The following is a 14,339-nucleotide window of genomic DNA, read 5'->3' as shown; positions in this document are numbered from 1 at the left end:
CAAGGTGCCATATGTGAATCTGGCTTAAAGCTCTGTGTGGGAGTATCTGTTTTCCTACTCTCCCCAGAGCAGTGGATTCACTGACTACAGAGATGGAGAACTACAAATGGACATGTAAAAAAAAAAGCCAATATCACCTTTTTGGTGATACTGTGCTGTAACTGGTCTTAAGTGAGCACCTGCCAGTTTATTGTGTACAGCTTGCTGTTCCATCTCCTTTGATAACTGCCTGCTTCTAAACTTTCTGTCCTTGCCAGCACACACTGCAACCATCAGGATGTAGCCCAACATCTGGATACTGATGGTTCCCTGCTGGTTAAAGAGCCCATGACCACATCTAAACATCAGACATGCTGCAGGATTGTTTCCCCTGGAATCACCTCTGGGTGTTTGGCCAGTCTGTGACTGATTAGTCAGAGTGAGACTTTTTTAAAACCATGTTAACTCAAACATCTTCTTGAGAAGTGTCTAAAGAACTTTCTCACCCATCTTTTTTACAGTATTGACCACATATAAGCCAGCCCTCAGTTTTCAGAGATTGGGAGTCAGTCTGCCAGACTAAATTAATGAAAGCCTATACATTCAGCTTCCTCCAAAACTCCCTGTGGTTGCACAATCCACTTCCCAGGTGCTCTGAAGGAATGGGGGCACTTAGGGGCAGTTGAACACATTTCCTCCCAGCTCAGGAGGGGAGACCAGGATTCCCAGCACAGGCCTTCTCTTTGCTCATCAGCAAATTGTCACAGGCACTGACAAGGTGTGACCCATTCCCATCTACTTCTGGGACCCTGGATGCAGCAGCCCCTCACTCCTTTCTGCCCCTGTGCTCGTTGATGTGGTGGAGAGCAGTGCAGTGGAGCCAAAGCATCTGATCTCCTCAGAGCATGAGGTTTGTTTTATTCAGTTTATTCACTTCAAAAAAAGATAATCAAACCCAAGTGTGTGAGTGTGTTTAGAGCTTTTACCTTCAAAGGATGGAGCATGCTGAGGGGAGGAGTTGCCCAGTGACAGATTTGAGTCCTCTGAGCATGCATCCAGCAAAATGGTCCTTGAGGGATCCCTTGGTGTGAGGATGCAGCTGTTCCATCCTTGCTGTTCCATCCATCAGGTGCTGATGTTCAGCCCCTCAGCTGGACAGGGTGAGGGAATGTTGCCTTGGGCTTCCCAGGGATCCTCACCCTTGCCTCCACACATAATGGGTGAGCTGTTATCATAGGTGGCTGGGGTGCAAAGAGATGAAGATAAAAGTAATTTTGGATAGTGGCTTTATGTGCCACAAGACAGGTAGTGTATTTAACAATGATCTGTGCAAAAGATGATTTTAGCTATATTGAAACAGTAGTGGCTTAACATTTCTGCAGAGCAGGAGTTCTGATCTTTAGCTTCCAGATCCCAAGCCAGGTGTGAGGAAGAGCAGGAGCACAATTCATGACACCCTGTGGAAACTTGACTTAAAAGGTTTGCCCTGTACCACACAGAGATATAATGGCAAAGGAAGAAAAACAGTCAATTTTCCAGAATGGTATTTATCTCCTTGATCACTGAATCATGTTCTCTCTTACTTTGCTACTAATTTTCCAGCCTGTACAGAAAATAACGTGGGGGGTTTGCTGATAGCATCAGCAGTGGAGTGAGCAGAGGCCTGGCCCCTTTTCCTCACCCTGATGAATTCCCAGAGCAGCAGTCAGCTGTGTGACTGAATGGAGGCAGGAATCCTGCAGGAGCTGTGCAAATGACCCATGCTGTGACTGTATTTGGCTGTATTAACAAGGTTTATTTCATGGGCAACCCAACTTTCAGGCATGTGATGTATTAATAATGCTTCCTATTAGAAGGACCCTTTTAATGCACTCATTTGAGAGTTATTTTTAACAAATGCATAGCAAGAACATGCTCTGACAAAGTCTGAAAGCTCTTGCTCTGCTTGGAAAGTCTTAAACAAGTTTCTTCCTGAAGCAAATAAATCAGTGTTTATTGTAGCACTTTTATTTCTTAATGAAATATACTCGGGAACTTTTTTTGTATGACATTCAAGTCTGTCTTTGTGCTTCAGGAAGATAATTAATGTTTTCAGAAAACAGGATATGGATAGTTAAACTGGAGAAAGGAAACCATTTTATTCAGTGATGTGAAGTTTCACAGAACTAACCGGGGTAGCTCACAAAGAATCCTTGCTTTCCCAGCTGAGCAAGAGCACAGTAAAGGATGGGGGACTGGATTACTGCTCTTAGTAGTAAACACAACCACAGCTGTATACAGCTATTTAATGTCAAGTAGGTGAGACTTTCTGAAGTAAAGTAATTTATTTTCCTTATGAGAAGAGAGACTGAAAACTAAACTAAGCCTGTGTAAATTCCTTACACATCATCTGGGCTCCAAACTAAGTGTGCCTGTCTGGTGGGGACACAGCAATCCAGAAGTGCCAACTGCTGCCTCTGCAGATTGAGCACCCATTTATCACCATGATCGATGGAGTGCAGCAGCACAAGGGAGGCTTATTTGCAGTGTGGAACAGGCTTCACTTGGAGAGCAGGTCAGTTCTTCCCTCAGCCCAAAGAGGGAATTAAATCCCTGCTGGCTGCAGCAGTGCTGGGGTGGGCTAATGCATGAGGAAGAGGTCACCATCATACTCCTTGGTGTAGTTTGCACTCCAGGTCACAGGACAGGTAAAGCTGAGCAGACCTTTGATTGTGGCACACATTAAACCCACTGCCAGGGATACTCACCTGTGTGCAGCCTCTGATTTCTGCACATAACATTTCTGTGTGTTAGCAGCAGGATGGTGACTCCTCTGCTGCTGTTGGGGAACAGGATGGTGAGATCTGCCTCACTAATGCCACAGACCTTGCCCACTTCAAAATAAAAACTCTTCCCTTCTTCAGAGGGGCCTGTGGAAGTCCATTAGAGCAGAAGAAACTCAGTTTGAAGAACAGAGGTTGTCAAATATCTGCAACTCCTTGGCAGCAGGAGAAGATTCTTGTGCAAGACAGATGATATCTACTGAAATATGTTCTTACTTTTTCTTGCCAAGAAATCTTACCCCCTTCTCATTCTGATGACAGAAAAAAACCTCCCTCTACTGAATGCATTTCAGGGGAGTCGTTCCTTGCTGTGCTTTTGAAATTAATGGCTAAGCTGAATTCTTGCACAGTTAATCAGCATCTTCCCTTCATACCTGCTGTTGTCACCACAGCCCTTAAGTGTAATGAATCTGACCACCTTGTGCTGGAAGAGCATCACGTTGTTCCTCTAACTGGAGCCCCATGGCTTTTCTTTATCTCCTTTTTTGTTGTTTTTAAGCAGGTGAACAAAACCCTGCCTCCCCCAGCCTGTTGTGAGCTGACACTTGACGCTCCAGTCAGCGCAGCCGTGGCTGAGCTGTGGCTCTGAGTGCAGACAGCCGTTGTTTTCAGCTGCCTCAGATGATAAGCTGCCATAGTTTTACATTTCTCCTTGGATAATATTTTCACGTGATACATATGATAACAAGAAACCTTCATTACCTTGCCAAGTTCTTGGAATATACTGTGCTTTCCATTGAACTCCGAGTCTCTGACAGTCGTTAGTGGAAATGTTAAGGTTTTCTGTCTTACAGCCTTTCAAACCTAAGAGTAGCAAAGTAAAAAGGGATTAATTTGTCCTTTGTTTATGGCTCTCAAGCTGCCTCCTTGTTCTGGAGAATTTTGGCTTTGCAACGAGAATACAAAAGAGCTCTCAGTTTTAGGATTGAACTTTCAGAATGTGGTCACAGCTCAGTTAATGCAGTGATCTCTCTCCAAATAAAAGGGACATGAGAAAAGAGGTGCTCACTGCACCTCAGCTTGGCCAAGAGTTAATTCACCACTGATTGCTCCCTGTGTAAAAGTTGTTGTGTGTTGCACTGAAGAGCAGGTACAATACAGACTCTGCATCACAGCCAGGTTGGGGCAAGCTGGGTTTTACTCCTCACCTTTGCAGAGCCCTGAGTGCAGCCACAGGGCCGGGCTGATGAAACTGGGCTTGTACTGGTATCGCTTCTTTTGGTCACTGGCGCTGCTTTCAGCCCAACCAGTATCACCAGCAGCCGTGCTGGTGTCTGCAGGAGCAGGGCTGTGCTGGTGTCTGCAGGAGCAGGGCTGTGCTGGGGCTGTGCTCTCTGCTGGCAGCACAGCTCTCATTGAAGCACAGCCTGGGGAATTGGGCTGAGTGTGACAGGTTGTCTGAGCTCCAGGGAGAAAGTCAGCCCCAGGGACACTCATCCAAACTCAGGCTCCTGGGGACTGGAACATGGCATCACACTCTGGGCTTTAGTTGGATGATTACAGATGAATTCCAAGTGCACTCCCTATTAAAACAATTACTGTATTTTAAGCTCTTTTTGTATAGTGTGTGAAATTACTAATTACTAGAGTGCTGCACTGGGGACTGACAGAGCCTGCTGCCTGTTGTTGGCTAATTAAGCTTTTTTCATATACTTGGGAACAGCAGTGCTGAACTTCATTGTCTGGGGTCATCTCCTAAAAATTCTGTTGAGGTAATTTCCAACCTGCCATTCTCCTTTGTTCTATTGGAGCTTTTCTTTTTTGGTCTTTAACCTGTTAATGTTGATTTGGCCTTCAGTTTTCAGCAGCACGGCAGAATCCTCCTTCTGACTCCTTTTTTTGTTTTCATTTCTCCCTTTTCAGCCACCTGAACTCTAAAATGAAGAGCTTTGTAGCTAAATTAGTGAGCATGTAGGGAGTCATGGGAGGCGAGCGTGGACTGTTCCCAGCTGCACCACTGAGTGTTTTACCACCTCTGTGTTGAGTTACTGGTCATGGGAGTGATTCACAGTGGTGGAAGCTGTGTCAGCCTGTGCAACCCACTCACGAAATTTCTAGAACAGAGCATCAAAGAAAAGGGTTTGGTGGGGGTGGAAGGGAGGGGAGACCAATCTTTTTCCCTTAATGCTGTCCATAGTCAGATCCTTTCCTAGTAAACACTCAGGAACCTGAATGCCCCAGCTGGTCACATAAAGGAAACTGGATTCCAGCAGCTCTGTCCTGCCCATCATGGGGGCAGGAAGGGCAGGGGGAAGGATGGTGCTTTTGGACTGCCTTGTGCAAAAAAATGAAAGGTTCCAGAGTACATTTTTGTTCTTGGCTTACCTGAATGACCAGGAATCTGAGGATAGCTCCAGATACACACCTGTGATGGCTGAAATAACAGGGGCAGAGTCTCGCTGCTTGCAGCCTTGATTAGGAGAGAAGGGGTCAATTCTGGGGTCAGTTGGGATTTAATGACCTGGACTTTGAGGGGAGAGGTTATAGTGGTAAGACACTGGTCTTGGACACATCAATATTAAAGAATTCTGTAACACTTGAGGTGATTGAGGGCTGATTTTGCTGCCTGTTTTGAAAGGATTTTTACATCTTGGATGTTAATGACAAGTGTGAGAGTTTCAGTGGGAATTGGAAGTTTGGAAGCAAAAGTAACTTGCAGAGATTTTATCAATGTGCCTCTTCTGTAGGGCTCTGCACTCTTGAGTTGGAGAAATGTTTCTCTGGTTAATAAAGGCCTTTTCATTTGCTACAGAACATACTGAAGGAGCATGCTGATGATGACCAAAACCTTGCCATTTCGGGGGTCCCTGTGGTCAGCTGGCCCAAGAAGACCACAAAGGTAATGAGACACAATTACTTACCAATCATTGTTGTGCCTGGTCTGGTGTTTATTTATCTATAATCTGACAAAGTGCTGTGTATTATCTGTTGGCAGCTGCTAGCATTTTTAACACAAAATGTCACTTTTAATGGTTTTATGATTAAGACTTGAAAGTGCCTTAGCAGGGAGAAATCAGAGTTTCCATTTAAAAAGAATTTGTTTGGGCCTTACTTATCAGTATAAAACTTTGATATGTCTTGATCATTTATAATTATGGTTAATTCTAAAACTTTTGATGCATTTTGTGTAAAATTAAACGATGTGTAAATGCTACAAATCAATCACTTAGGGAGCATCTGGTCTGAACGAGAGGATGGTTTTTCTCTTACACTACGAGACTTCCTGAGTTCTCTGTACAATGTGCCTCTGTAACTTTGAAGCATTGTTTTCTGCCCTTACATCCTAATTTTTCCTCCAGTACATGGGAGTAATTCTTTTCACTTTGCAGGAGAACCACGAGGTTTGCATCGTTAAGGCTGATAAAAAATTTGAAATAATTAACGAAAGAACAATGTCAAAAGGCTGGTTGTTATTTATATCAGTGGTATGTTTACCACACTCCAGTTATTCAGCATGCTGCAAAAGCAGCTTTGCTTATTTAGAAGATGTCTCATCGCTTCTATTTTTACTTTCATTTTTCACTGAATTAGTTTTATAATCCATTATTTCTTCAGAAACGCTGAAGGGATCGGTCAGCTTACATCAGGCTTTGATCTGAAAATCTGTCCTTGTTATCATTGTAGATATCTTTAAAATAATTACCAGGGAAGATAATTCACTCAGTTCTCACTTTTTGTGCTGGGGAACTTGTTATGGCACGTGTAGCCAGGAGAATTTGCTGTTTGCAGGTGGGAAGCAGGAGACCATAAACATGGAACTGCCAGAGGAGAGTGGGGCAGGACGAGCACACCACGTTCCTTTTTGGTCTCTTTCTGGGTTTTAGCTCAGCACATTTCAGAGGAATTGTGTCCTGTTAAATATATATTCACCCTTTTAGCTTGTAATAAATCCATGAGAATGTGCTCTGTGTTTAAAACATTGGTTTAGAAACAACAGTGGAAAACCTTGAGAAATAGGTGTGGGATTCTCCACTCTGGTTTTATGGCTACTGCTCATTCCATGGTCAGGTGTATTTTAGGCATTGAATAAAGCAAAATCTCTGTGACCAGAGAAAAGGTGGTGTGGGAAACAGATAAAACTAAGGAACAACTGACTCCCTTTTGAGCTTGTGAGAGAAGGGAGGATCTGAGTGCTTTGAGGCTTTTATAAGCTTTGGCATTTGTTAATGTTCTTGTTCACTTTATTTTGGAACCTTGATAAATGCTTCATTTCTTCTATTTTATTTCTGTGTATTGGCAACATAACTGCAACTGTAAAGGATTTGTAATTTTTGTGACTCAAATCTTACCCTTTTTTGCAAAATCCATCTTGCTGGCTGCAAGGGGATTTTTTTCAGGTGTTTATTTTCCTTCTGCCTTACTGAAAGCAAAAATTTTTAGGAGGCATCATTCCCACTTGTATGACAATAGCAAACATACCAGTTAATAACAAATTCAAGGAAAAGTTTTACAGAAAGTCAGACTTTAGGTTGAAGTGTGGAAATAAACAAAAATTGACAGCAGGAAAAATCCTTTCACCATTCTCTTCATATTTGCTTTGTTTAATCTGTGATCAGTTTGTGTTATGTCTTCTGTTTTAGTTCAAAGGTACACATGCAGATAGGGCTGCACATTTCCCAAGAGAAATTTGTTGTTGTGCTTCTAATTGGCAAATGTCCTTGTCATCTTCCATGTTCCAGCTATTTCCCTTCCTGGGAACAGAGGCCAAGTGAACAGGCTGGGAAGAGACGTTTTAGAGCTGAGCCTTTGAGTCCCAAATTAAAATCTGTGGGAAAGACAATATAGGGGAGATTTGTCTAAAAGCAGTTTTAGTAGTTAAGCTTGGTTATTTCTCCTTTGTTCCCTGTAAGCCCTGATAATGAAATAGAAGATTTTGCAGAGAAGAAAAACCCTTAGGGAGGGGGAAACTCCCTTGGAAAATGGATTGTAGCTGGTGGAGCAAGTCTCCATGGCCAGAAGATCCCACAAATGTTGAGCACAAGGCAGGGTGGTAAAATCTACCAATAATTTTGCTTTCTGCAGTCTTGCTGCAGTAGTATTTCCAGGAGCAATGGCAGATATTTCCAGTGTCTTCCTGAGGTCCTTGTGTTCAGAGGGAGCAGGAGATGCAGTACAGCACAGCACCCACTACTGTGGGGCTGCAAGGACACATTTGAGTTGGTGTCAGCTTCCAGGGACAGGAGGATGGCTGATTCCAAGCCATGAAGGAAAAGAAGGGAACTGAAATCCAGAAAGATGAAGCAGTACATGGAGCTGAGTACATCTCTCTTGCTTTCTCTCAAGAGAAGGCTCCAGAAGAGATTTAGAAAGACAAGAGCAGCAGATGGAGAAGGAAGAATAAAGCCAGCATTAAATGCCAAAACATTTCAAAGAAGATGGAAATTACTGTAAAGAAAGGAGGGGAAGAGACTAGAAATGGCGAGAGAGCAGGATTAGAGAGAAGCAAGCACTGAAAAGGGATGGAGTGAGGAAAGCAGAGAGCAGAGGGAGAGAACCCTGACTGAAGTCAGAGATCCTGGAATAGGGCAGGGAGTGTCTGTGAAAGTAACCCAAGCTGGGGAAGGTCGAGATGGTTACACTGACTTGCTTTTGAAAGAATGTGCCCTTGATATAACCTGAATGATTTTCAAAGCAGCAAATAATATTTCCCTTTAAAACAGAGTCAGTTTTTTTCACGTGTTGTGAGTGTGACGTGAGCAGCGTGCACAGAGCTGCAGAGCAGCTGCTTGAAGCCTGTGACATGCTGGGGTTTAAGGAGGAAATATGTTCATTCACCTGAAATCTCACTTCAGAGAGGATGAGGTGTAGTGGGCAGGACATTTACCCAAGTACAGGGAAGACCCATCCTGTGTCATGGCCCTGCAGTGGTGCCTTGCTCTGTCCACCTTTTTCAAAGGCATTTGGGGCTGCCAGTCACACTGCAGCTCCCTGACAAAGAGAATGATTCTCTGGGAAAAGAAACAGAAGTAATAATCAGCAGTGGTTCAGTGAGGAGATGGAATAGCTGGGTGACATTTGATGATCTTGTGGTTAGTGCACAAAATGGGAGGCCGGGGTCTGCGCCTGTTCCCAGCTCTGCTGCAGCACCTTGTGTCGTGTGAGGTGAATGGCACATTCCTGCTCCCTGAGCAGGAGATGGAGAGGTGGAGATGGGGCTTCCCACCTGGGAGGCTGGGAGGTGAAATTAATGTTTGTAAAGATCTCTGGCATCTTCAGTGGAAAGTTCTGTAGTAAAATGTACGAACCATTATTATTTTGTGGTAATAAGAGAGATGGAGTGTGATTCATAGACACCTCTTCAGATTATATTTACTCATCTTTATGGAGCTATTTTGAGTTGCTTGTACTTCTTATAATTTATTGATATTATTTAGCACAATAATTACTCTCCTTTAGGCACTTTTTTTTTCACCTTTGGAAACTCTATTTCAGAAGAAGTAAGAATCTATCTTTTTCTTTTAGCTGTACAGTAGGAGAAAACAGTCCAGTGCCAGGGATCTCAGGATATGTACAACAATCCTAATTTAGGAATGTGGGACTGAGTGGATATTTGAAACCTGCTTGTCCTGGTGGCTGAGTGACAGTCCATGTACCTCCAGGCAGGACATTTCCCACTGGCTGCCGGCGCGGATGCAGCTGTGGATGTGCAACCCCATCCTGTTCCTGTGCTGGGGGCTGTGCAGCAGTGGGCTGTCCTCACTTGGTGCAGGGCTCAGTGTTATCTGGGGGGCTGCAATCATGGATTAAGTTTGTGGATCATCAAGTCCACCCTTTGACCAAATCCCGCTGTGTGATGTCCAAAGGGAAGAGCTCCATAAGCACGCTGCCTTCAAGTGCTGAGTTCTTCAGCAACTAAAGAGGAGCAAGAAGTCATCCCAGCTAACATCTGCCCCATCCCTGGGACATGAACTTCTGGTGTGAACAGAGCCTAAACCTGATTTTCCACTGTGGCTACTCACAGCTGGTCACTGGTGCAGAGCTGGTGACTGCCAAGCCCAGTCTCAAACCCATTCCCATGAGTTACTCAGCCCTACAGAACCAGAGCTCCCATTTATCTGCACAGGAATTAGGGATAGTATTTTATTTAAGGAACTCAGAATATGGTTCAAGCAGAAACCACGTTTTTCAAACCATTTCCTATTTCTGGAAGAAAACAGTCAACTCCAGCAGCATGTAATTACACTCTGTGGCAGTGCCTTCTGTTTTTATCATGATAAAGATCTTTAGTTGTCTATGAAGAGCAGCTATAAAGAACTAAAATATGTTTGGACTCTCCTGTTCTGTGAAGAATTAGAAATGCAGACTGGGAGCTGGATTTTCATCTCTCTTACCTGGCACAAAACTAAAGCCACTGCATTTGCAATGAGAGTGAGTGTCCAAATACATTTAGGTCTGGCTGTGAGCAGGAGATGGAGCTGTAATTTTCAGTAGCTGGTTAACAGTGCTGCAATATGTGGCTGTTTCTCTTTCTCCATGAAATTTTTACCTGTTGATTTTTAAAAAAAGATAGCTGAGAAGTATAATAAGGAAGTAGTAATATTCCTATTTAATGGAATACTATTAATTAGTAAAGGCCATAAACTGAAACTTTGATTGGATTATTGTTTTTTTAAACACCAGTTTTCCTATAATTGCCAATGCAAATAATGTTCACAGCTCTGTACCAGGGCATGAGAACCAGGAAGAAGAAGTGATCATTAAAAACAAAAAGGAAGGCATCCCTCAGGCTGGTTTTTTGGGTTGGGGTGGGTATGGGGCCTTCTGGGATGGCAACATCTGATTTCTGTCATTAGTGAGTTCTGTCCTACAGCACTTCAGTTTCTACCCCATTCTTTTCACTAGAAATCTTTTTTTGCAAAATTCTCCAGATACATCCATGGATCTGAAAAAGAAGGATTAACTCCTAGGAGCTAATCTGTGAGAGGCAGAGCAAAAGGCTGATTGCTGTGGCTGAGGAAAGCCATGTTCCAGCAGCCCACAGTCCTTGTAGCACTGTCCTGTTCTGGTGGTGCCATCACAGCTGGTAAAGGAGTTGTAGGAACAAAGCAGAAATCCAGAGATTCCCTCTGCTTATCTTCTCTGTTAAGATGGAAGATTATATCTTCATCTTTTCTGCTTAGTGTCCCCTGGTAGAATTTTTTTCTCTCAGTGAATTTACCTAATAATTTGTGGAACCTGTTGATCTTTTTGATCTCCTCAGCATCCTGTGCCAGTGTCCCCTGCGGTTTAATAAAGCTCTGTGTAGATAAGTACTTCCTTATGTTGTTTATGTCTTTAATATCATAAATACACTTCATGCCCTCTGTGCCATGCATTCTGAGAAATTTGAATGAGGTATCTGTTCATCTCTGTGCTGTCAAGGATTTTTTTATGTCCCCATCACTGTGTTTCAGTGTTTTTTCCCCTATTCCCAAGCTGAAAATCACAAATCAGTTCAGTCTTTTCTGGTACAAAAACCATACATTTGAGTTGGTTTTTTTTTTTTTTTCCCCACTCTATTCTGGTTCCATTGTAGGTAGTTTTGAGGTGAGGGTGAATGTGATGTGATGTTGGAGAGCAGGGACTGGCAGGACATGGCTGGTTCAGCACAGCCCAGCAGAGTTGAAGGGGAGATGATTGTTGTGTAAGTACTTTAGGGAGTGTAATCATCGGGGCAGGAAAAGAGTTATTGAAGCTAATGGACAATGTTGGCATGGGAAGAAGTGAATATAAACATCCCATAAATAGATTGAGGCTGGAAATAAGATTTCAGATCATTGTTCACAGTCTGAATCAAAGAGCACACAAGAAGAATAGTAGACAGCTGTGGTGAAAAGGGTTGTAGATTTTTAGAATGAACCTGTATCTTAAATAATAAAAGTCAGCAGAATTAGCCACCATCTCCAGACCTGGACCCCATAGATGTCCCCATTACTTTCATATGTCTGCTGCCATTTCCAGCAAGGAAACTTTTACTCTCTTTGGTGTTTCACCTTAAAAGTGCTGGGAAAGTTTTTAATAACAGAGCTCCTTTATTTATGGATTCAATTTTATGTGATATTATGCATTGGATCAAACCTAAGAAATTTGATTGCATGCAAAAATTAGGGGGTAAAGCATAAAATGGAGTGTTTTGATTAACTTGAAACCAATGTGATTTTTCAGAAACGTTGAGCATTGTTTAATATCAGGTTTTCTTTCAGTTCAGGGGGAGAGGTGTGAGGTGGACAAAGAACATTCCTGAAAACCTTTGAATAAGTGCTTCCAGTTTTTACTTGTTGCTTACTAAGAATTCCTACCATAGCTATCGCTGGGCCAGCTCCACCCAGAGAAGCAGGAGCAGTGAGGGACTCGTTACAGCAATTAGTGTTTTAACCAGAGTGGTGGCTGAAACAGATCTGAGCACGTAGAAATGGCACAACATCAAACCAGCATCAGCTTCAGGAGCCTGCCTGGGGCTACCACCAGGAAAGCAACATTCCATGGAGCAGCAGTGGGAAAACTCTGCCAGATTCCCTAAGACAGGCCAGCTCCTTGGAGATCTGCTCAGGGAACTTCCTGTGGGAATACAAATGTGCTAGAAAGCACATATTGACAATTAAAAACAAGCACTTAAGAATTAAAGTAAAAATTGAGTCAATCTGGTGTTAGAAAAAACTTGGAAAGGATAAAAAAGATAAAGGTAGATAAGACAGCAAAAGAATCCTGTGTGAATTGTTGTATGATGTATTTTCTGGTTGAGATTCTGGGTAAGTTGTTGTGTGGTGGATTTTTCTGCTTGAGATTCAAATAAGTTTTCCATCAGTCATTCCAAGTGGCGCAGGAGCAAAAAGGAGATTTAAACTGTCACATTTCATTCTTGCCAGGCACCAGCTTAAAGGTGTTTGAAGTGATCCCACACAGCAGAGCCTGAACTCTGTTTGGTGTCAACAACAATTTTAAATGCCAGTAGTCTGCAAGGAGATTTGCATATACAAATATGTGTGTATTGTGAATCCTTTTTGTTGATAAAAAGTCCTGATTATAAAGTTCATAATCTACTGCAAATCAGGCATTTCTTCATAGTTATCAGATGCTAATAATTACTTTTATTCCAGAAAATAACACAAGTATAAAAGAAAACGAGGATTTAAATCAATTGAAATTTGTTTTTCTCTTTACTGATTTAAATTGTGATTGGAATCAGTGATTTAAATAATTTTGAATAATTCGTGTTCTTTTACACTGTAGGATAGTTGATGCCATGTGGTAGGAGAGAGCTGAAAAGTATTCAAGAAAAATACCCCAGTTCTGGCTCCTAACAAATCTATCAAGACACAAAACCACATAATTGAGGTTGGGGGGATATTTTTTTTAGGGGACTTCCCACAGTAGCTGTACACACACAAAACTAAGGCCTTCCCCTGCTAAGTACACTTGGAGGCAGGAAAAAAACCTGATGCACCAGAGCCAAAGGTTTCTTGGGGTATGTGCAAAGGAGTGAAAGCTGCTGGAGCTACTGGGAGTTCCTGTCAAGCCTCTGCTTTCCCAGGAAGGCAGCTCCTTGCCTGACCTGTTTGTTTTTCTGAGCTGTTTCAGTCTCTTACACACATTAGTCCTCCAGACAAATTCATTTGTGCAGTAACTGGCTGCAGACCCGAGGAGTTGCAGGGTTTGGTGGATGTGCATCATCCATAACAAACCATGGGGGGCTGCAACAAGATGGGCTGGAAGGTCCCTTCCAACCCAGCCCACTGCATGATACAAAAGAGCTTCACTGCCTGTTGCCTCAGTATTTTTCTAAAACCTTTGCCTCATGACTTGACAGATTATTTCTCACCTCAAGAGGCTGTGCTTGAAATATTGTGTCCCTTCAGGGAGTAATTATAAATAGCAAGGACTTGAATGAGCACCTTCTTAATCTTCCATCTTTGACTTAATATTTTCACTTCTTATCAACTCTCAGCCACTTGCTTTGAAATCTGACCAATGCCTTTATGTGATTAATACATCAAACAGGTAAATTAGAGCCATTTTGACTCTGACTAGAAATCTAAATGGATTGGAAAAAAAATGAACAGACATCTCTGTTTTCCAACTGTTGTGCTCCAGGTATCACACAAGAAGATTTATGTGTTCCTCCAGACACGAATATTCAGCAATAGGAATTTTTCCCAACAACACCTTGACTACCATTTTTCAAGATAGAAGCTTTCTCTTTATTCCATGACAGCAAAAGTGCTGATGAAAACTACAGTAGTGTTAAGACCTTTTCCTTAGATAGTCTGATAGTGTGAAATGAGTTAACAGATCTCAGATTTTATCACAGGAGCCTGGCCTATGTTTATTGCTGAGCTGGCCAACAGAGGCTAAGGTTTGAACCTGGTTTAAGACTTCCAGCATCCTTTTGCTCTCCACCACCTTGACATCAAAACAATTCAGGCTTTGAGTTACATATCTGGAAGTTAATAGTTTTGTTTCTGGAATGAAGCACATTGGCAGAGCAGTGGGAAGGGCGTTTGTCATTCCACAGTACAGGCCGTGCAATTATGGACATTAATCCCACACTTTTCAGAGCAA

General features: G+C 42.6%; 1 protein-coding gene across 7 annotated transcripts in view; it reads left to right on the top strand.

Moving 5' to 3' along the window:
- The window catches only part of KDM2B (lysine demethylase 2B), a 105,711-nt gene that overhangs the window by 61,742 nt on the left and 29,630 nt on the right, over window positions 1-14,339 (top strand). For all 7 annotated transcript variants that reach the window (XM_033076000.2, XM_033075999.2, XM_033076001.2 and 4 more), the window contains one exon: window positions 5,554-5,640. In XM_033076000.2, coding sequence (XP_032931891.1) covers window positions 5,554-5,640 — 87 coding nt within the window. The remainder of the gene's footprint in view (window positions 1-5,553; window positions 5,641-14,339) is intronic.

This window comes from Catharus ustulatus, chromosome 18 (genome assembly GCF_009819885.2).
Source record: "Catharus ustulatus isolate bCatUst1 chromosome 18, bCatUst1.pri.v2, whole genome shotgun sequence".
Lineage (NCBI taxonomy): Eukaryota > Metazoa > Chordata > Aves > Passeriformes > Turdidae > Catharus > Catharus ustulatus.
This window is presented reverse-complemented; position numbering and strand designations above follow the sequence as displayed.